Source organism: Cheilinus undulatus, linkage group 19 (genome assembly GCF_018320785.1).
Source record: "Cheilinus undulatus linkage group 19, ASM1832078v1, whole genome shotgun sequence".
NCBI lineage: Eukaryota > Metazoa > Chordata > Actinopteri > Labriformes > Labridae > Cheilinus > Cheilinus undulatus.
In genome coordinates this window covers 35003643-35024646 of record NC_054883.1, presented here as the reverse complement: position 1 = coordinate 35024646, position 21004 = coordinate 35003643, and the positions used below count along the sequence as shown (strand labels likewise).

The 21004-nt window shown below is 39.3% G+C and overlaps 1 protein-coding gene across 1 annotated transcript in view; it reads left to right on the top strand.

The window, feature by feature from the left end:
* LOC121527108 (cadherin-10-like) overlaps positions 1-21004 on the top strand; it is a 142787-nt gene that overhangs the window by 99636 nt on the left and 22147 nt on the right. The window contains exons 5-7 of the mRNA XM_041813824.1: positions 2643-2810; positions 7969-8156; positions 15459-15712. Coding sequence (XP_041669758.1) covers positions 2643-2810; positions 7969-8156; positions 15459-15712 — 610 coding nt within the window. The remainder of the gene's footprint in view (positions 1-2642; positions 2811-7968; positions 8157-15458; positions 15713-21004) is intronic.

Genomic DNA, 21004 nt, shown 5'->3' with positions numbered 1-21004 from the left:
CACTGCAATACAAGGCTAAATCCACTAGCCCATAAATGGCAACTTCCAAACTCAGATATTCACCCTGGTCCATCTGTAAGAAAGTAGAATTTCTTGAAATAACTGCCACTATGTTTGAAACAGTCATTTCCTTTTAAAAGTGCATCCCTAGTCTGTGTTTTTGCTGCTGTGGTATAACCCACGGGTTTGTGTTTTCCTGGTTTAAAGCTTCATGTTCAACATTTTGGTCAGTGCATTCTGGGCTATTTTCACTTCTTTGAAAGCTCCCTCTTGACCTGCAGCTGAGGGGTCAACGATGTCACCAGGTCCCAAGGTGTCAAGTACACCTCAGAAAAAGGCTTTTAGTTATAGAAAGTCAAGAGTAAAATGGACAAATGAGCTGATGATGATGCATCTGAGGCAAAAAAAAAAAACATAAGTGGTTGAACTTTAAGGCTTTGTGCTGAAACTCAGCAAGGTCATTTGAACATAGATTCAGATTTTTTCCTGCCCATTATCCTCATTTATCAAGTCTAGAAAAGTGCAAAGATGGGGAGTAAGATGGGGAATACTCTATGGATGGGTGAGATTCTTTGTTCTGTGGGTGAACTAGGTTAAACATTAGCTTTAGTCCCCTATCTGTGGTTCTCGGTGGGTCAGGACCAAATAGTTTCCAGTGGGTCACAAATGCATGCATGCGAGAAAATGCAGCAAAAAGTCCAAGATGAATGGAGGCCCCTAGCAGACATGCAGAACATCTATATATTTTTTAGTTTTCTTGTAATGGCTAGTAAATGTTGGTCTTTTTGTCAAGATTTCTATTCATTTATCTTATTTTCACCTGATAACAAAGCTGGTATTCCTTGGGCAATAAGGAAATCCATCATGAAATATCCAAAATTCCATGTTATTTTGGGAAAAGGTAAAATAAAATATAAGCATGCATGTCACTCTGTAAAAATGTGCTTTTTAAACATGTTCATTTCATAAAGTCCCTTTGTTAAATCTTATTTTATTTTAGGGTCCTTACTGTAAAATTGAGTAGTTGACCTTTTTTAAAACTTTGGGTGGTGATTTCTCATGAAGAGGTGGTAGCAGATCCTGATGCCCATCCAGTTGAGAACCACTGTCCTAGGTATATGACAGAAACGGGGAACGGGAAACGGATTGATGGGCAATCCAACTAGATGAGAAATTTTCTCCTACAGCCTGCTTAATGTTTCAGCTTTTGATGATTTGCTTCTTACACACATTCAAATAGAGATATAGCCCGAGAAAAATAAATAGAGAACATGCAAAATAAGATTTTCTTGTGTTTTTACATGAGTGTTTGGGTGCAATAAATTGCTAATAGAACATAAACATAAATTTACTGTTTTCTGGCACAAATCTCTCTGTTATGATACTGTAGGCCACCATGGCTGATAGATTTTTTTGTAGGAGTGGAAATTTACTTCACAGTGAATGTTGATATAGTGACAATTTACTGTTAGAGTTGTTGATTGTGTTGTGTTTTGAAGTTGACCTGATACTCTGCACGTTTTCCAGCTGTTTGGATTGATCTGCTCTAAGTGGACTACCATGGTTTGGCAGACACCACCACCAAGTGGAGACACACATATCTCCAACTGCCTTGCAGTACAATTTGCCAGCAGATTGCAATGAAGCCATTGTATGTGGAAATTGGAGGTTCTCAACTTGTGTTGTGTGATAGCATTATAATAAGTGGGAAATCACTTTGCAACAAACTTTGCTAACATCATCTTACCTCAGAACAAATGTAGACATCCTTATTGACATTCACATTGAGCTGACTGTGTGGTCTGCCACATCTAATAAAGGAGACACTTTGCTGTGTTAATGTGAGATTTAGGGAGCGGATTAAAATAATCTTCATTCCCTAGCCTCTCAGGATGACTTGTATCAGTTTTGCATTCACTCCATGCACATTATTTGGCCATTTCCAAAGTTACAACTGTGTAAATGTCAGTAAAACTGCAGAAAAATCAACATTTCTAATGCTTCTCTATGGAAGTCTATGAGCCAGATGTCTGATGAGTGCATTGTCTGGCTGCAAGAAATGTGATTGGCTCGTGGCACTGGAGTCTTAGTGATAGGTCAATTATGAAGATGTAAATTTAGTATCAGCATAGTGAGCATAATTACTCGGCACAGGCTTAGATCTGGCCTGTGGCTCCTTTCCTACATGTCTTTCCCCGCTTTATCTCCCTGCAGTTTTAAGCTCCCCTCTTTTCTTCTCTTAATAACATATAAAAACCCTCAAAATAAAGTCAGTATCATAACATAATTGTCTGATATCGATTGTGGAGATTCTCTCAACCATATTACATGGATAGATTTTACTTTCACTAAGAAAAATGAACTTATTTTTAAGTATTTTAGCAGAACTTAGTATGAATCAGCTTAATTACATTGTGCAGATTAGCAGTTATACACAGGCTGGACTGTTCATGTCTGCAGGGTGCTCATCTCACAAAAGTAAGAGCAAATGATGGGAAGTGGAATCATGAACTCAAGTGCACACGTAATGCAATAAAAACAAGTTCATAGTTATTTTTAAGTATGGAAATTTTGGGGCTTGAACTTCAGCAACATTTGCTGGAATAACTGATTTTTAACAGCTTTCCCTCTCCTCCCCTCAGGCCTGATAAAGACGGCCCTGCCCGGCATGGACCGCGAAGTCAAAGAGAATTACCAGGTGGTGATCCAGGCCAAAGACATGGCCGGACAGATGGGCGGTCTCTCAGGAACCACCACGGTCAGCATCACGCTCTCTGACGTCAACGACAACCCGCCGCGCTTCACCAAAAGTGAGTACAGCAGACCCACACGCCCACACCGAGTGACCACGAAGACCACTTGTCAGCATTAGCCGGTGCCAGGCAGGCAGGCAGGCAGCCCCCATCTGGTGTCAGTTTCAAATGAATTTGGATTATTGCAGGGAGCTCTGGGTTTTTGAGCGGCTAAGGCAGGCCTCTTAAAGGCAGGGAATAATTAAATATAAAGCCATATGACAGAGCGAAGGGTCCGGCAAAGTGCATCAGATCAGCCCTGTAATCCCTATTAAATGAAGAGAGAACATTCGCTGGGCTTTATCTCCCCTACTGTTCCACTCTCTTTGTCTATTAAGTCTTTCTTCTGCTGCCTTTTACTCCATAAAACCAATGTTCTCAATTTAGTGCTCCCACCGTCCTTGGTGCACTTTTTTTGTTCCCCCTCTCGCCCATCAATCATCAGTTCTTCCTTTAACTCTCCCTTTCAGTCTCTCACATTGTCTCCCTTTCTTCTCCCACCCGTCTCACTTCCTCTCGTGCATCTGGCAGACGGCGACTGAGCCAGATCAGATTGACAGATTACTGGTGTCGTTGTGTTTCCCCTCACTTACAGCGACCGTACAGTGCGCATTGGCAAACATGCGACCGCAGAACTCCCTCCCCCCATTGCATTTATCACTCCTAGCAGCTTGGGGTGAGGGAGAGAGAGTGTCATCTGGACGTCCTCCGCCCTGTGAATGAACAGCGAGAGGAGGACGGAGGGAGATGGATACGACGGGGATGCAGGAGGTGACAGGAGGGGGAGATAGTGGAAGGAAAAGGGAAGAGTGATGCGGGCGACAGAGAGACAGGCTGTGATGGAGGGAGGAGGGGGAGACAAACAGGCAGAAGAGGGAAGATTGAACGGGGGAGAAAGAGGAAGAGATATTGTAATGGGACACCCAGAGGAGGAAGAGTGTCAGGAAGCGATATCATTGTTGTCTGCCCGAGTGATGCCTCTTCTTTTCCACCCAATGCTAAATACCTGTAAGCCTAGAGAAGTAGGGAAGCCTCGGCGTGCTGCTTTTCCTACATCCGTGCGTGTTTTCGTGCGCGTGTGTGGAGGAAAGTGTCAGCGTCATGGAGACCTGCCGACTCAGGCGTTGCCAAAACACTGTCAGCATGTTTTATTAGTGTGTCAGTGCTGTTTGTCTCCACAGGCTGTGTGTATATCACGCCCGCTCCCTCCCGCAGTCCAGCTATTTATTTAAGCATACGAGATGCAGCTGGGGCCGCCGCCACCGACAGGCAGCCATCAATTTATCCGCCTCAAACCAGGAAATCATCTCACGGAATAAGGGGGAAAAAAACCCAAAGGAAGAAGGGGAAGCAATTAATTTATGTTGAGCAAATTGGCCCAGAATTTATGTTACATCCTAAACTTGGGAGTCGATAGCGCTTGTAGCAACTTACGCTAAAGGCCAAATGTCTGTTTTGGAAATGAAATATGTTTCATATGAAATGTGCTGCTCCACAGCTGATCTACAAATGTTGCAGCACTAAATCTCCCACTCGCCTTCCCCTGCTTTTCACACTCCCTCTCCCTCCTGACTCTTTACACTGCTGCTCTCTGATTGGCCGTGACTCACTCTCCCTCTGACTTGCTCTCTTGTGTGCCTTGCTCTCTGACTCACCCCTTTGCACTCTTTTTTTCCACTAACAGGGTCATGAAAAATACTCGGGTTGTGACGTTTGTTGGGTGTCATATGTGGTGGTGGATCTTTCTTTGCATGAGCCCTGAGGTTTATGTTTTTCATTAGGGCTGTTAGTGTTACCACGTCAATCATGATGCCATCAAGGCCCAAAATACAGACGGTAGTTTCTTTGAATAGATATACCGTGTGCTATTTGCTATTTAAGGCTAGCTGCTTCCATAGCCAGGCAGCAGCCAAATAGTGTCTTCCTGTTCTCACACTGATGAAAAAATGAGGGAACTTTTGCTCCTTTGAGTCTCTGATTTCACTTTAAAAACTCAGAGGCAGTTAAGTGGACATCAAAAGTAATCTGCACTTTTTTATATCATCATTTACATCCCTTTAGCTTAAATCATTTACGTTTCTATACATAGCAAGCTCTTTTTTCTATGGTTAAGCTAAAGTCATCCCTTTCAATCTACCAGAAGTTCCTTATTTCCTTTCAAAAACAAGAGCATGTTTTAATTCCAACAACTAGTGAAGCACCCTCTTTTTCAAAGAGCATAAATTCCCAAACAAAAGCACAACAGTTTGATCATCCTTTAAATAAAACTTGCAGACAGTGCAGAGATAAAGTCAAAAGTAATCTGCATCTTAAGGTATCACTTATTTCAGTGTCTTAATTGTCCCTTTATTATTTCATTTTATTTGCAATCAGTAGCAAGTTCTTTTTTTCGTTACCTCAATCCATAGTAAGTTCTTTTTTCCATAGTTAAGCTAATGTTACCTAAGTATCTTACTTTTCAAAGCAATCAATGTGAAACAGGAAGTTAAGACACTAACCAACTTAGCATCTTCCTGCTCTCACAGTGATAAAAAATATCAACACTGCTGATTGTTAATGTCTCATTTCACTTTAAAACTCACAGACAGTTCAGTGGTCAAGTCAAAAGTAATCTGCACCTCATGATATCAAACATTTTACTTTTTACCCCTTTGTTTAGCTATTTTTGTTTACTTTTCAATCCATAATGAGTCTTTTTTCATGGCTATGCTGAGGTCGTCCCTTTCGATCCACCAGAAGTTCCTTATGTCCTTTAAAAACAAGTGCATGTTTTTATTCCAACAAACAAGAGCATAAATTACATAATAAAAGCACAGCATTCTCATTCCTCTAAAAAAAAAACTGTAGACAGTGCAGCAATAATGTCAAAAGTAATCTGCATCTTGAGATATCATTTATTTCACTATCTTAGAATTTCTTTTGTTAATGATTGATTTCACATTTTTATATTCCAGTGTTTTGCATATTTTATTTAACCAGATATAATATTCTAATGGTTTTGTTTCACTTCAGACTTCTGCACTGTCTTCAAGTAAGAGTCATTGACTTCCTTTTTGGAAATACCTGTTTATTTTTTTATAAATAAAATAAGAAATTATGAATGTAATTCATTGCAATCAAAACATATTAATGAAGTAAGACCTTAACAAATTGTAATTAATTCATCAATGCTGAATGCTCTGCTACTTGTGTTTGCTTTTCAATCAATAGCAAGATCCTTTTTCCATGAATAAAGTAATGTTACCATCCTTAAGTTTCTTATTTTCTTTCTTTATGTAAACAGGAAGTAAAGATAAAAACCCTCCTCAGCTTCTTCCTGCTCTCTCAGTGATGGAAAATAGGACAACACTGCTGCTTTGAATGTCTCTAAAAAAGCTCAGAAATATCTGCACTTTTAAAATCAAACATTTCACTCTTTCAAACTTTCCTTTGGCTTTTATATGGTTGAGCTAGAGCAGGGGGGTCAAACTCAAGGCCCGGGGTCCAAATCTGGCCCGTGGAACAGTTAAATATGGCCTGTAAGATGCTCTCATATTTCTGTTATAACTGGCCCATCAGTTTGAGGTCTGCAGTATAAAAATGTAAACTTATCCTTGATTATATAAAATATCCTTGTTAAGTCATAAAATCTGAAAAAGTAAGGCATAAAAATAGATAAGTAGTCAGGAATGTTGGAAAATGAATTAATTTATATTTTAATTTCATATTTTCACTTTTGCATCTCACAATTAGGACTCAAACTTTTGTCTTTTTATTTCATACTTTGAGCATTTCAACTCATAATTTTGACTTCTCATATAATATTTTGAGCTTTAAGATTCATAATTCTAAATATTAAGTCATATTTTGACCTTTTAAACCAATTATTTTGTATTTAATATATTGTTTCTAATCCAAACTTTGACTTCATAATCCCATAGTTTGACCTTTTAGACTCATAATTTAAAATTTTAAATCATATTTTAACTTATTTTGACTTGAGTTCATGATTGCAAATTTTAGTTCATATTTTGAACCTTTACACTCATGATTTTGACTTTCTTTCTAATTTATTTCCGTTCAAAAAAAAAAACGTTACGTTTGGATTTCAATTTCATGTTTTGACCTTTTTGAACTAATACATTTTCAATTTTTTCAGATTATGAGCCCTTAAACTTTTCTTTCTAACTTTTTAACTGTCAAAATCATTTTTCATCAGTACTATGTTTTTTTCAGACTATACTACTGGAGTAATGAGTTTGACAGTTTAACGTTAAAATGGTGACCCTGTTAGGCCCTCAGGTGAGACCTGAATCTAGAATCCGGCCCCTGCTGTGATTGAGTTTGACATCCCTGAGCTAGAGTGATTACCTACCAGAAGTTTATTTTTTTTTTTTCAACTAAAAAACAAGTTTTTATTCATACATGAAGTAAAGTCCAAATTACAAAGTAAAAGCATAACAAAGAACAGTTTCTTAAGAAACACCTCAAGTGGAAAACTTTCACAGCTAAAGAAACTAACTTTGAACTCTTTCAAAGTGTAAATTCCACCACATTAAGTTGGATCATAGGTATCAATGAGTCATTTTGTACATGTGCTCCTGCATACTTCTCTATGTAGGTGTGAAATAGTGTATTTGACAGAATTAACTCTGTGAACTTGCCCCCTAGCTCTCAGTCATGATGTCAGACCACACTGGTGTAGCCCTGCTGCCCTCTTTTGAATAATTAATACAACATTCAGTATCATAAAATATGGCTCATCAATTTGAATTGCTTCATATTTTGAATATTGATATAAAAATTTCAGTTTCAAAATGCAAAAAAATGCTTGTGATTAATAGGATTTCTTTACAGTAACTTTTAAAATGACATCAATCCCATAATGTTTTGAAATGCTCTCTTGACAGCCCTATTTTCATTATAAATGATGTGAATTTCAGCCCTTTAATTGTTTCTAACTGGGCAAATCTTAAAGAAGCATTGATTCTTCACAGTGAGCTGAATCTTTGTGTGAAACGCCAAAGATGGACTTGAAATGAAATGCCAAGGCTTTGACCTCTGTTGTCATGGCCTTGCTCACAATCCTCTGACTCACTCTCACTCCTCAGCCTCTTTCTTCTCTTCTACATCTCCAACAATGTTGCTCCATCTCCCTTTTCCAGCTGATCACAAAAGACTCATTTTCTCTCTTCAGCCTTGTACGAGTTCAGAGTGCCTGAGTCCATGGAGCTCGGGGCCACGGTGGGAGTGATCCGGGCCATGGATGCCGACATCGGAGAGAACGCCGAGATGGACTATAGGATCATCAGGAGCGATGGGCCTGGCATGTTTGACATCAGCACCAACAGGAGCACGCAGGAGGGCGTCATCGTGCTGAGGAAGGTCAGGAGCTGTCTTGTGGTGTTCAATGAAACACATAATATAGCAAGGGGGTCGGTTTCACTGAAAGGAAGAGTATTCCTTCACAATAGCATAATCAATAAAGTTTGTTTGGAAAAACTTGTACAAATACCTCTAAAATAGAGCAAGGACCTTACATCTTTGACTGCCTTCATCTCATCATTATATTACATTTATAATTAATGTTAAACCGGGCAACATATGGGCAGCTGAGGGTTAGCCAAAGGACATCAGGTTTACATAATCTTAAAATAGCAACCAAAACAGCTGTGATACAACTTCTTTAACCACTAGGTTGCCCATGGTTTAGAGATGTAAAGCACTGAAATCTCCTAGGAAGTTAACTTCTACTCTTTATTCTGATTCCTTTATTTGACCCACAAAAGCAAAGACCACCAACAACAATGCCTAAGGATTCATTATATGGCATGATGTACCAAAACCTGGGGCTGGAGAGACAGCCAGAGTCAAGTCTGACACACGTCCACACACAGGCAGCCAAGGTCAAGCTTGATGGCACCTGTTTTGTCCAGTTCTTTTCAGTCCTGGTACTATGCCCAGAGACCACCAGCATTTTTCAGGCCCTTGGGACAGCACTATCCGCCCAGACAGTTCCTAGGGATGCTTGCTTGCCACATCCACACTTCACTCAGCCCTAAAGTTGTGGACTTTCTAATTTTTTCAACAGATTATTTCCCCATGCCCCTGGTAATATGCAAGGACATCTAGAGCAAGACCTGGGTTGTGTCAATCCTCCTTCATGCCCAGTGGTGCCATCACATCTTCGCCTTACCTCAGCATTAATATTTTTTGAAAAGGTGTATTTTCTCTCCTCCCTGACCTTCTTTGGCATAAGTTTACAATAGTTATAGGAGGGGGTTTAGTTGTACTGTATATGCAATATCTGCCACCAGTGTAGCAGTTAGCTCAGATGTAGCTCTATATAATGGCAGTGTTATCAGAACAGGGCCACATTTCTTCATTAAAACAAGAGCAGAGAGCCACACTGGAAGCTTCCTTTGGCAAAGAAGATGTTTTTGCTCTTGGCTGGCCTCGGCTTGAGTTTTATTCTTCAACAAGTTCCAGAGATCACAAACGTTGGTTTTAGGTTAGAACCTGAGCTGGGCTTGTCACTTTAAGAACCAAGGGGTCTTTGCAGATGATGGCATGAAGCAGCTTAGAATGCCAGACGGGGGGCAAGAATGGATTTCTGCATCAAGAAACACTACCCAAACAGCCATGTTTTGAGCTGTTCACAACTATGCCAAGCATTCAAAGTTCTTAATTCTTAAGCAACTTTTTTGTCATGAAAATAGTGAAATATTCAGGGGAAAAAAGGAAAGAACAAGTTAAAAAAAAGCATAGAGAAATTGCAGCATCTAAAACCAGGACGAATGGTGTCACATCCTGATCACGTATGGTCCGTTTCCACAAAGTGGTCTTGCCTGGTCTTGCTTGGTGTGACTGAGAGTCCATCTCTCTTAAGACATCCAGATCATTTGGCTCATGTCGCTAGAATCTGGCTTGGCTCTTTATTTGGCACCAATTTGGCTTTTTTTAAAACTCAGATTAAATAACGACAATGGATGGAGGAAAGGAAAGTCTCATTCAAGCAGGAGCTAGCTACACTGGTACTCCTTTGTGAACAGCCCATCATCACTCGGTCACTTCCTGCTTCCAGCTGATAGCATATCAGTCTTACAAAGGGTGTTTGTTAACCTGACATGCCAGATGGATTTGTTTCACACATCCATCTGGGAAACCTTTAATATACAGCATTTGGGAAAGGGCAGAGCCCTTGAAATAAAACTCGGAGGGTGATTGGATGAACGTTCTGTCTGTCACATCTTTACGGGCCAATCAGAGCCACAAAAAATGTAATGTTGTTGCCGCTACTGAGGTGCGCATGCGCAGCTACCAAGGAGTAAACTCCATATAGAACTGCATAACACAAACCATGGCGACTGTAGACATGTCAGTACACGACTTTTGTTGTTTTTGAAAAGACGAAGAAATGTCGTCAAGGTCTGATAAAACTGGCACATTAGAAGCATCCACGCTAACGTCTTCCACCATAATTGCACCGGTCTTTTGTTGCTGCTTGTTTACATCACAGCTCCGCCACACCCGAAAGCACTGCCCCTCGTCACTGATTGGTCCTGTCACTTTCTAACCGGGCCCAAACAGTTCAGACGGGAGCTTTACAAGATGGATTCGCCAGTGAAAAACAAGGTTAGATGTTTGTGACAAATGAGGATTTTATTTATGTTAAAGGGGCTCAGCTAGCCTCTTAGTTAAGTACAAGATTCCTCAAGACTCTTGTCACCCCTTCAACTGGTTGACTATTACAACTATTTGTGATATTGATGGCCTCCATGCCAGGTAAATCAGTTAAACTGTGGAAAAGTCCCGTTTTGGAAAGCTCCTCGACATAGATGACAAAGTAACTGGTTTTTCCCTTCTTGTTTGAGTTTATTTTTGGCCTTTTTTGTTGTTATTTGAGTAGAAAAAGGACACTCATTAACAACCCAAACCTCGGAGACTGAATCCAAGCAGCACTCTTGTCATTTGGGGGTAATAAAAGGGAAACGGCTTAATAAACTAGATAAAAGGATAAAAAGATGGAAACTTTTTCATCTCCATATGCCCTGACAGGCAGAAGACGGACAGCAGAGTTATTAGATTTCAAACTTCACTGGCCCACGCTGTCAGTACACGTGTTTTGAGCGAGCTTGATTCTCCCCCTCAGCTGAGACCAAAGCAGAAATATTGATGCTGTGTATGGATCGCAGCATTCAGCGGTGTGCCGCGGTGTGTTTCTGATGTATTCAACAGAATCTGCCAGTTGCCTTATCAAGCGGCCTCTCTGCAGCCTCCAATCGATCGCTTCCATCATGCCATCATTAAGTGGAAGATGACATAATTGCCTTTTGTAGCCGCGGTGGGGCTGTAGTGGATGTGGTGTGCGGGCTGAGTGAGCGTGCCCTAATTCTGAACCTTCTAATTAAATGGGCTTGTCAAGTGGGAGTGCCTCCCTTTTTCTGCTCGCACCGCTCCTTCAAAGCAACACATCGGCGCGTCCTTCCCTTTTCTTTAACAAGAAACGGCAAAAATCACTGACTCACATTGTGTTATTATTCATGGCTTCAGAAAAACACCTCATTCCGTGTGGATTTTTCAAGCTTTCATTGGCTGTTTCCAACGATCATGGACCCCGGCATCCTTTCATATGTACAGTAGGCAGCCTCCCTCTGATCCTACTGCTCCTGCTCAGCGCCCGGTGCACATTCATTAAAATCCAACGCTCCCCAATTATTTCCATCAATAGGTGGATACCTTCGGTGGCTGCAACTTCAAAAAAGTTCAGAAAAAGGAACATAAAAGAGAGAACAAACCAACGACCTGCGCTTGAATGCATAATGGCAGAAAATGGCGGCAGTGCAGGAATCAGCCTACTAATCATTGAACATAAATTATCGGATGTGAAAACAGAGAACAAGAGCAGTCGGATTGTACATGAAAAATAACAAGTAGCTGCCTTTTAAGCAAACAAATGTCTGGGAATCAAAACATGTATAAACATAAAGGACGGGCATAAATATACATTATATCACTGTAAATACATGGTGGAAGTAACAACCACAAATAAGGCCAACGAGATAAGATTCTCCAGGAGATCTCTGTTTCTCCCAAAGCGCATTTTCCTGTTATGCCTTAATACTCTAATTTATTCAGGATTCAATATAAATACCTGAGGTATAAATGCAGAAGTAGTGCCGCTCATAAAAAGTGGCCTTCAGCAGAAAAACACCTCTGATTTATTTAACTTGGTGGGTTTAAATTTCTCATATCGTCTTTTTGAAAAGATTCAAATGTAGAAATATGAACGTCCTTGATGCACCCTTACAACTTAGATAGTATTTTTCCTTCTTCTTTTAGCATTAAAGTAGTATTTTCCTCCACGGATGCCACGCCAGAGTCTTAAAATTCAAGCTACAGTATTTCCTCTCCTGCATATGCTAATCTGCTGTACTTATCTCAGCATTTAAGAAAAAAAAATCAAGCAAAATGAACAGATGTCACCCAGCAAACATCCAGAGACGACTTTGATTGATGCTCTCGCACAGTGTGGCGGGGGATCAGGAAATCAAGTTAGAAAGCACAAACATCCAAGAAGTTGGCGTGTCTTTGTGTCTGCGGAAAGACGAGGAAACACAGAAGAAGAATGTGTGCATTGTGCATTCAACGTTTAGTTTTCATGCCCTGTAAATGCAAGAAAAAGGGAGAAATAATTCAAAGCATAACAACAAAAACCTGTCGAATCTGCACTCTGTCTCGTCAGAGCAGTGAACAGATTTTTCAGACCGTATCCAAAAGTTTTAATCAGGTTTAGCACCCACAGGGAGACTTTTCTACGGCAGAAATGAGCCACTGATACCTATGTTTGAATTTGTGCTCCTTGTTCTTTCATTTCTTCCATTTTTTATTTACAAAGATTAATTTTGGATTTTTATGCCTTTTCAAGAGACAGTGAAGGTGACAATGGTGAAAAATGGGGAGAAAGAAGCCACCAACTTCCTTTAAAAGGCTGTGATAGTCAACCTACTGTAATAATTAGTAAAGGATTTGATTCTTATCATATATTATGATGCCTATTATACAACCCCACTTCCAAAAAAGTTGGGGCGCTGTACAATAAAAACAGAATGCAATGATTGTCAAATCTTATAACGCCATATTTTATTCACAATGGAATATATTTGACTTATCTGACCACAGAACAGTTTTCCATTTTGCCTCAGTCCATTTTAAAAGAGCTTTGGCCCAGAGAAAGCAGTGGATTGTGTTCACACAAGGCTTCTCATTTGCATAATAAAGCTTTAACTTGCATTTGTGGATGGCACAGCCAACAGTGTTGACAGACAATTATTTCTGGAAGTGTTCCTGAGCAGTGTTAATGTTTTCGACTAAAAGTATTCATTGACAGCCTTTTTCCATTACAAAAACTAGACTAAGAGTAACAAAAGTAGATCTGTGATGACTAAAATTGACAAAAAGTTAGTTTAGTTTTCCTCAAGATGACTAAAACTAGACTAACATGTAATGTAGTTTTTGTCGGACATTCTAAACCTGTGATATTTCTCTACTGGTGGTAAATCTGTCAAAAAACAAAGCAGCTGTAGCTATTCTGCCTCTCAGCTGTAGAAAGCAGGGACCCCAGGTTTTGCAGAGTGCAGAGAACACACTACTATGATTTAGTACCAGATTTTGGCAAGAGAATAAATGCTTGGACTGAAAGTAAAGACTAAAATGTGAGGACTTTTTATGGACTAAATCTAGACTAAAATGTCTTGAGTTTTCGTCAATTAAAATTAGACTATAACTAAAACATTACTAAAATCTGACTAAAACTAAAAGACATTTTGTATAAAGACTAAGACTAAAATTTAAAATAGCTGCCAAAATTAGCACTGTTCCTGAGTCCATGCAGTAAAAAATCATGCCTGTTTATAATGCAGTTCTACCTGAAGGCCCTAAGATCACCAGCATCCAAATGACCTTTAGCCATACCCCTTGCGCACAAGATTTGAATGAATATTTTGATGATATTCTGTCCTGTAGATGGTGGTATGTTCAAAGTCTTCACAGTTTTACATCAAGGAACATTTTTCTGACATTGTGGAAAAATGTTCCACAAATTTTCAACAGTTTTTCACAGATTGGTGAACTTTTCCTCATCTTTACTTCTGAGAGACTCTGCCTGTGTTTCTTTTACACCCAGTCATGTCGCTGACCTGTTATATCTGTTATATGAGGACATGACATTTTGGCTTCTCTACATCATAGCAATCATTTTTGGTATTAGAATTGATGAGATAATTGTACAAAATAATGTCCATTCAAGTTTAAGGTATATGCTTGAAATGCTGGAATAATTTCATGTTTGGATATTTTAGGAAATTTGCTTGGAAGTTATCGAGTCTTTATGGTAGGAGGACATTGTATATGTTAGAGACTTTCTCTTTTTTTGCATTTTCAGGGGAATATGGGAAATTATTACTACATTATGGGGGACCTGGATTGGGAATTCGGGTTTTTTTTTGGATATTTCCATCATTTTTAAGGAATTTTGGAGCACATTTTGAAACATTTCTAGAATTTGCCAAGAAATTTAAGGGGGAATTTGCTTGCAATTTTCCATGAATGTGAATGGAATTTAGGGAGAAAATTTTATTGGAATTTTAAGATTTGGGGAATATCTAAAGAAATATTTTGGTACTTTTCATGGGATACTTTAAAATTATGTTTAAGAATTTTCAGAGAAATTGTAAGTAATTTCATTTTATTTTATTGAATTTGGGTTTTGGTAAGGAAAATTTCCAAGAAATTCCTGTTCACACCAAGGCTGATGTATTAACTTATCATACAGTACTTATCCCAAATAAATGGGAGAAACTTAAAATGCCCTCCTAACAAAGCCTCAGGTCTCAGGAGGTTAAGCCAATTTGTTGCAAAATGCTCCTCTAGCTGTTTTTACTTTAGCACCACTTTTACAGCCTTTTGTTTTGTTATCCCAACTTTTTTGAGACATGTCTCAGTTTCAACTCACACTACAGCAGCAGTGCAGCACTCATTGAAATATGAAATATGAAAGGCAGCATAATAAACTACAACTCTCTGGACTGATTCTTAAACCAGGAAACTGGTCAGACTTGCTTCGTATTGTGAGTGTGGACTGAAAAAAGTGTTTTGAAATTCAAAATCAGTGCGACTGACCATCAGATTTCACTGATTTATTGCACTTCATGTGTGAGTTTTGCATCATAATGCTAAATCAGTCCTGTTTCTAGGTGTCAGGAGTTAATGAAAGGTTGTCACATGTCCAAAACAACACAGAGACCTGATCTTCTCATCACCACGTGTGTCCATCAATGTTGTTGTTGACGTCCTTGAAGGAGGCACTGAGCCCCTTCACACACGCTCATTAGAAGATGCACTGAAAAACATTGTCAGTTTAATGAATAAAATCCCAATCTGGCCTGAAATTAAAAGTGGCAGGATGCTCTGAATGGATATTAGTTTTCCCAAAGTCAACAGCTGAACATGTCTCTGCATACAAATGAACGCTTTAAAGTAAGCATTAAGGGACAAGAGCTGTGATTACAGCAGAAAAACAACAAGTCACAGAGGAATTTCCTTTTAAAACCAGGGAAAAAAAAGAAATAAGTAAAGTTACAGCTTGTTTTACATCTTTACTCACATGTCCTCTCTCTGTGTTTTCAGCCTCTGGACTACGAGAGGAAGCGACAGTACAGTCTGAGCATCCAGGTGGAAAACGTTCACATCAACCCTCGCTTCTTCTCCGTGGGGCCGTTCAGAGACGAGGCCACCATTAAGATCATTGTGGAGGACGTGGACGAGCCGCCGGTGTTTGAGAGAGCCAGCTACGTCATGGAGGTCAAAGAGGACGCGGCGAGGAACACTATCATCGGCTCCGTCAGCGCTTCAGATCCTGACGACAAAAACAGCCTCGTGAGGTACAGAGCAAAGTCACTTTTAGATATATTTGATGAGTGAAGTCACAAATACTGACCTTTTAGGAATCTGCTGCTTTGTTTAAGCTTTCTGGAACCTATGCATGAGTTTCTCTTTCTTTTATTAATATGAATAATAATACAGTAGGTCATTTGATGACTCCTCTGTGAATTGTGTGTCTTGAAATGCTACATAAGTGTACTGAATTTCATGTAAGTCGCTCAAACCTACAAGAGGGGCTGCACACATTTTTGCCCATTTGCAATGCTTCTTTGTGAACCAAACAAAACTTGAAGTAATCATGCAAAAATGAAACAAATTGGTCCATGATTCAGAACAGAGAAGAGGAGCTATTGGTGTGAAAATGCCCTAAAGCTGTTCAAGAAGCTACAGAGTAGACCTTCACTTTAAATTTTAATCTCTTAGATTAAAATGTTTAATTTTTTCAATTAAATCCTCTTCATTTATTCAAAATAACATTATCATCCTGTGGTAGCACGGCCTAATTGTGGGCTTGTTTGAAATTAAATGTCATTATGAATTATTTTCAGTTAAAACTTTGTCATACATGGGGTTTAAAATAGGACAGCAAAGCAAATAAAACAAAATACAAACACACAGTAAATAAAAAAAAAACAAATACTGAATGAATAAAGGAGAACAACCACGGTTTCTTTTATCAGCAGTGATAAAAGAAGTTTTGTCTGTTAAACACTGCTAAAAAATATCTGCAGTAAACAATAATATATACAGTGTTGTTAAAAAGTATATTCCCCCTTCCCAATTTCTTTTCTTTTTGCATATTTTTTCACTTGAAACACATTTTAACCCATTAAAACCCGAAAAAACAAATTATAGCCAGAAAATTTTAATTTTTTGGAACTGAAATGTTTATTTTATTTTTATCATTTTACAGATTGATAACCCAAGTAAATACAAAATGCAGTTTCTAAATGATGATTTCATTAAAATGGATGTTTGGTGAGAGTGTTTCTGACTGAACTGTGATTAACCACATTTTTTGAGGGTTGAGTTCAATTTCATTAGCCACACCCAGGCCTGATCACAGCCAACCCTGTTGAATCAAGAAATCCCTTAAATTAGAACGTGTCTGACAAAGGCAAGTAGGCTACAAGATCTCAAAAAGCAACACATCATAGCGCCATCTAAAGAAATTCAAGAACAGAAGAGAAACACGATCACAGACATCTATCTGTCTGGAAAGGGTTACAAAGACATTTCTAAGGCTCTTGGACTATAGCAAACCACAGTGAGAGCCATTACCCACAATGAGGGCAAAATTGGAACAGTGCTGACCAAAAAGAACACAAAGGCTCACATTTGACTAAAACATCCTGATGATTCCCAAGACTTATGGAGAAATATTCTGTGGACTGATAAGACACAAGTTGAATTCTTTTGAATTGAACTTGGTGTGCCTCCACCTTGAATAAAGCTAATACAGGATTTCATCAAAAGAACATCAGACCAGCAGTCAAACATGGTAGTGGTAGTGTGATGGTCTGGGGCTGCTTTGCTGCTTTAAGACCTGATGTTGGAAATATTTATTTGTAATGCTTCTTTTTTCAACCCATTTTGGCCACTTGTTTGGTCCTTTTTCGCTGCTTTTTGCCTTTTTTTGTAGATTTTGCCACTTGCCATTTTTTGCACTATTTTGCCTATTTTTAGGCCATTTTTGCCACTTATGTGGACTTTTTGCCAAATTCACCAATTTTTTTTATCTTTTTGCCAATTTTTCCACTTTTTTGCCCCGTTTAACACATTTTTTTCCCTAATAACCTATTTTTGCGCTTCAATCCATTTTTTTCACTTATTTTTAGGACCACTCTGTGTAATTGATGGGCTGTGAATTTTGCTCTCCGCCAGATAGTCCAGAAGGAGAATGTCCAGTCATCAGTTTATGACCTCAAGCTCAAGCACACTTGGGTTATGGCTCAGGACAGTGATCGGAAAAACACCAGAAAGTCCATCTCTGAATGCAGGGCCGTTTCTAGCTTTGTGGGGGGCCCTATGCAAAATGCTGTTTGGGGGCCCCTATTTGCCAAACTACGATGGAGAAATTCCTAATCCAGTAGATTGTCCACAAACATGCTTATGATGCATGCATGCATGATATGCATGATAACCTCTCCTATTAAAATGACACATCTTAAGTTGAGCCAGTCAAGCAAAAGACCAAGGAAAACAAAAATCCTATATATGTCAACAAATAAAACACATATTGGGTGTGTTTTAAAAACTGTATACTTTAAAAGCAAGAAAACAAATTATGTCACTCACTAACAAGCATTTATCTGAGGCTAGCTGAGGACAAATAACAAACATTTCTTTGTGAAAAACAAGAACACGGGCCATTTTTCTTTTCTTTTTTTTTTTCTTTTTTTTTTTTTTTTTTTTTTGTTGGTTTCAAACAGGAAATGGATCTGCCAGAAAATGCACTGACCCAGTCGTTCCCATCTTACCTGTTGGCCAACCTCACTCACTGCGTGACAGTAGAGTTCAACAATTTTGACTTTATTTTATGTCAAAAACACTGGCAACAGCTTATCATTGCGGCTTATTTTATTCTGATATCCTACTTTCATTTTTAAGAATATACAGCAAGGGATAAAGACAGGTAATCTTAATTCTCCTCAGATGAGGCCGAACATTCAGCTTTAGGGCCTCCCATTGGCTTGTGGGGCCCTATGCATTTGCATAGTCCACGTATAGCAAAAAACGGCCATGTCTGAATGGCTTAAAAAAAAAAAAAAAAAAAAAAAAGGAAGTTTTGGATTGGCCTAGTTAAAGTCTGAACTTAAATAGATGCTGTGGTATGACCTTAAACAGGCTGTTAATGCAAAACCTTCCAATATGACTGAATAAAAAAAATTCTGCATAGAAGAGTGGGCCAAAATTCTTCCATAGTGATGCAAAAGAATCATTGCCAGCTATAAAAAGTGCTTGCTTGCAGTTGTTGCACCAAGAGTGGAACAACCAATTATTAGGTTTAGGGGCATTTTCACACAGGACCAGGAAGGTTTACTCAGGTTATCTTTGTCTAACATTACACTGTTGGATGATCTGAAACATTTAAGTGTGACAAATATACAAAGATATATCTATATTCAATACAGACAATGCAAAAAGACTATGCATTGCACCTTTAGAGCAAAATAAAAAGTGAAAACATTAAAATTCAACATAAAAACTCCAAAGTGGATCTCTGTCCTTCAATTTCAGTCACCAAACACATAAACACAGCATTAAAATATGAAATGAAGCCTGGGTGGAGAGGCACACCGTCCTATTAGGCATACTAAACACTTCTGAACACTAAAATGTGACTAAAGTTCAGCTTAGTTCATGAAGACACAAAATTATGCACGTATTCTATTAAATGGAGGTAATGGCAGCAGGGTGTGAGCCTGCACCTTCCACTCTGTCTCAAAGTCTTTTTCATTTTTATGATGCACTGAGGGAGTTGGCTCTCAAGGTTGAAGTTCCACCACTTTATTGCAGGTGTCAAATATGATATCATTCTCTTTTATCGCCCATCATCAAGGAGGTAGCTACCCTGTGGCATTTAAAGCCGCGCCGTGCTGCAGCAGCAGCAGCAGCAGCAGGAGGAGGAGGAGGAGGAGGAGTGGGAAGCCTCGGGGGCTGGCTGGCATGAGAGAGTCACAGAGACGGTTATCTTTATTAGCTCACAACGCTCTGCACAAACCGGCTCTGACGTGTGCACGTTTAGGCATGGATGTGTCCACAAAGACTCAGTAAACAAGGATGTGTTTACTGTATACATGAGCAAACAGTATACGGGATCATAAAGGCCTGCTTCTTGTTGGACTACTTAGCCAATGTCACAGCCATCTTATTAGTGATGTCCAGGCCCCTAAAACCTAACCAGTATTCAAGGTGTAGTAAAAATAGTTTTACATGAGCCTGAAAGCTATCACACAATGTTCCTGCTGCTCTGTCCGACTTTAAAAAGCTGCCAACTCTTAAAGAATTTTATTAGTCCTGGTTTTAATGAAGCGTTTTAGTACTGTGATATTGTAAGTGCTGTTTCCAGTCATGCCAAGGACAGACCTATGGAAAAACACAGGAAACTTTTTAATAGTTTAGCCTGACTGTAAAGCTAGAGGATAGATAAGAAGTCATTGTTTAGAAATACTACAATACAAGATGATATCTTGTTTTTATAATTGTAGGAAGACAAAATTGTCATTGAAATTTTCCTGCATGAATCTTTCAGCAAAAGTAGAAGGTAAAATCATAAATAGACAGACGTGTATACTCTTTTTTATGCAGATATGTATATCCACATCAGAATCCAATGGTGTGTTTCTTAAGGACACTCATGTTAGCTAAAATGTGTCTGGCTAATAAGGATTTTCTCTTAATTTCAACTGTAAATGGAGCTTTCTGTAGAATATGTCACAGGGAACCTAAACAACTTAGGGTTATACCTCAACTTGTGCTTTTCAAAGTAAAAGCCTAGTTTAGCATTAACAGGAACAAACTCACCTGATTATACAGGATGCTTTTATCCTGATTTTTTCCTGGCTCAATGAAGCGTAAATGAAGCCACTTGTAGGGAGATTTATTGGGTGAAAACTTGTAGAGAAAGATCGGGCTGTGACAGCAGGGAGACGCAGCTAACATGCAGTACACATGCACCTGAAATGAAAGCCTGGGGAGGACACGTGCTGCAACCGTTACGTAGCAAACACGCACCCACTCTGAAACAGGCATTGTCTTGTCTGCTGCTGCAGCCGTCATTCTGCTCTACTTAAAGCTTGAGTATGTAACATTCAGTGAGAACCGTGTAGAATCAACTCTACTCCCCTTCCCTTCCTGTTCTTCTCTGTGTTTGGGCTCCGTAGCTCCGCCCCTCTCCTCACATACCTCCTCGCGAATTTACACATCCACTGAATTGAATACTCATGGTGGCAAAGCTCTTGTGGAGTGATTTTGCTCTGCTTTTCCACTTGAATCAATGGCTGAATTACAGGTGAGACTCAGCATGAACAAATTCTACATAGGCCAGAACCCCACAGGTAACTCCTGCGCACCTACTACAGCAACCAATAGGAACGCTCCCTCTGTCCTAAGCCATGATTGGCTGCGAGTACTAGCCTCCTCATTGGCTGGAGCATTGTCCCTTGCTGGTTTTCCTCAAGTGAGAGTGCAGCGCGAGGCGGCATTGCACAAGTGTGTTATTCTTTTAGATGGCTTCAATAACAAGACCCTAACGGGTTGTGTTGTTTTTGTGGGCGTACGACACTAAA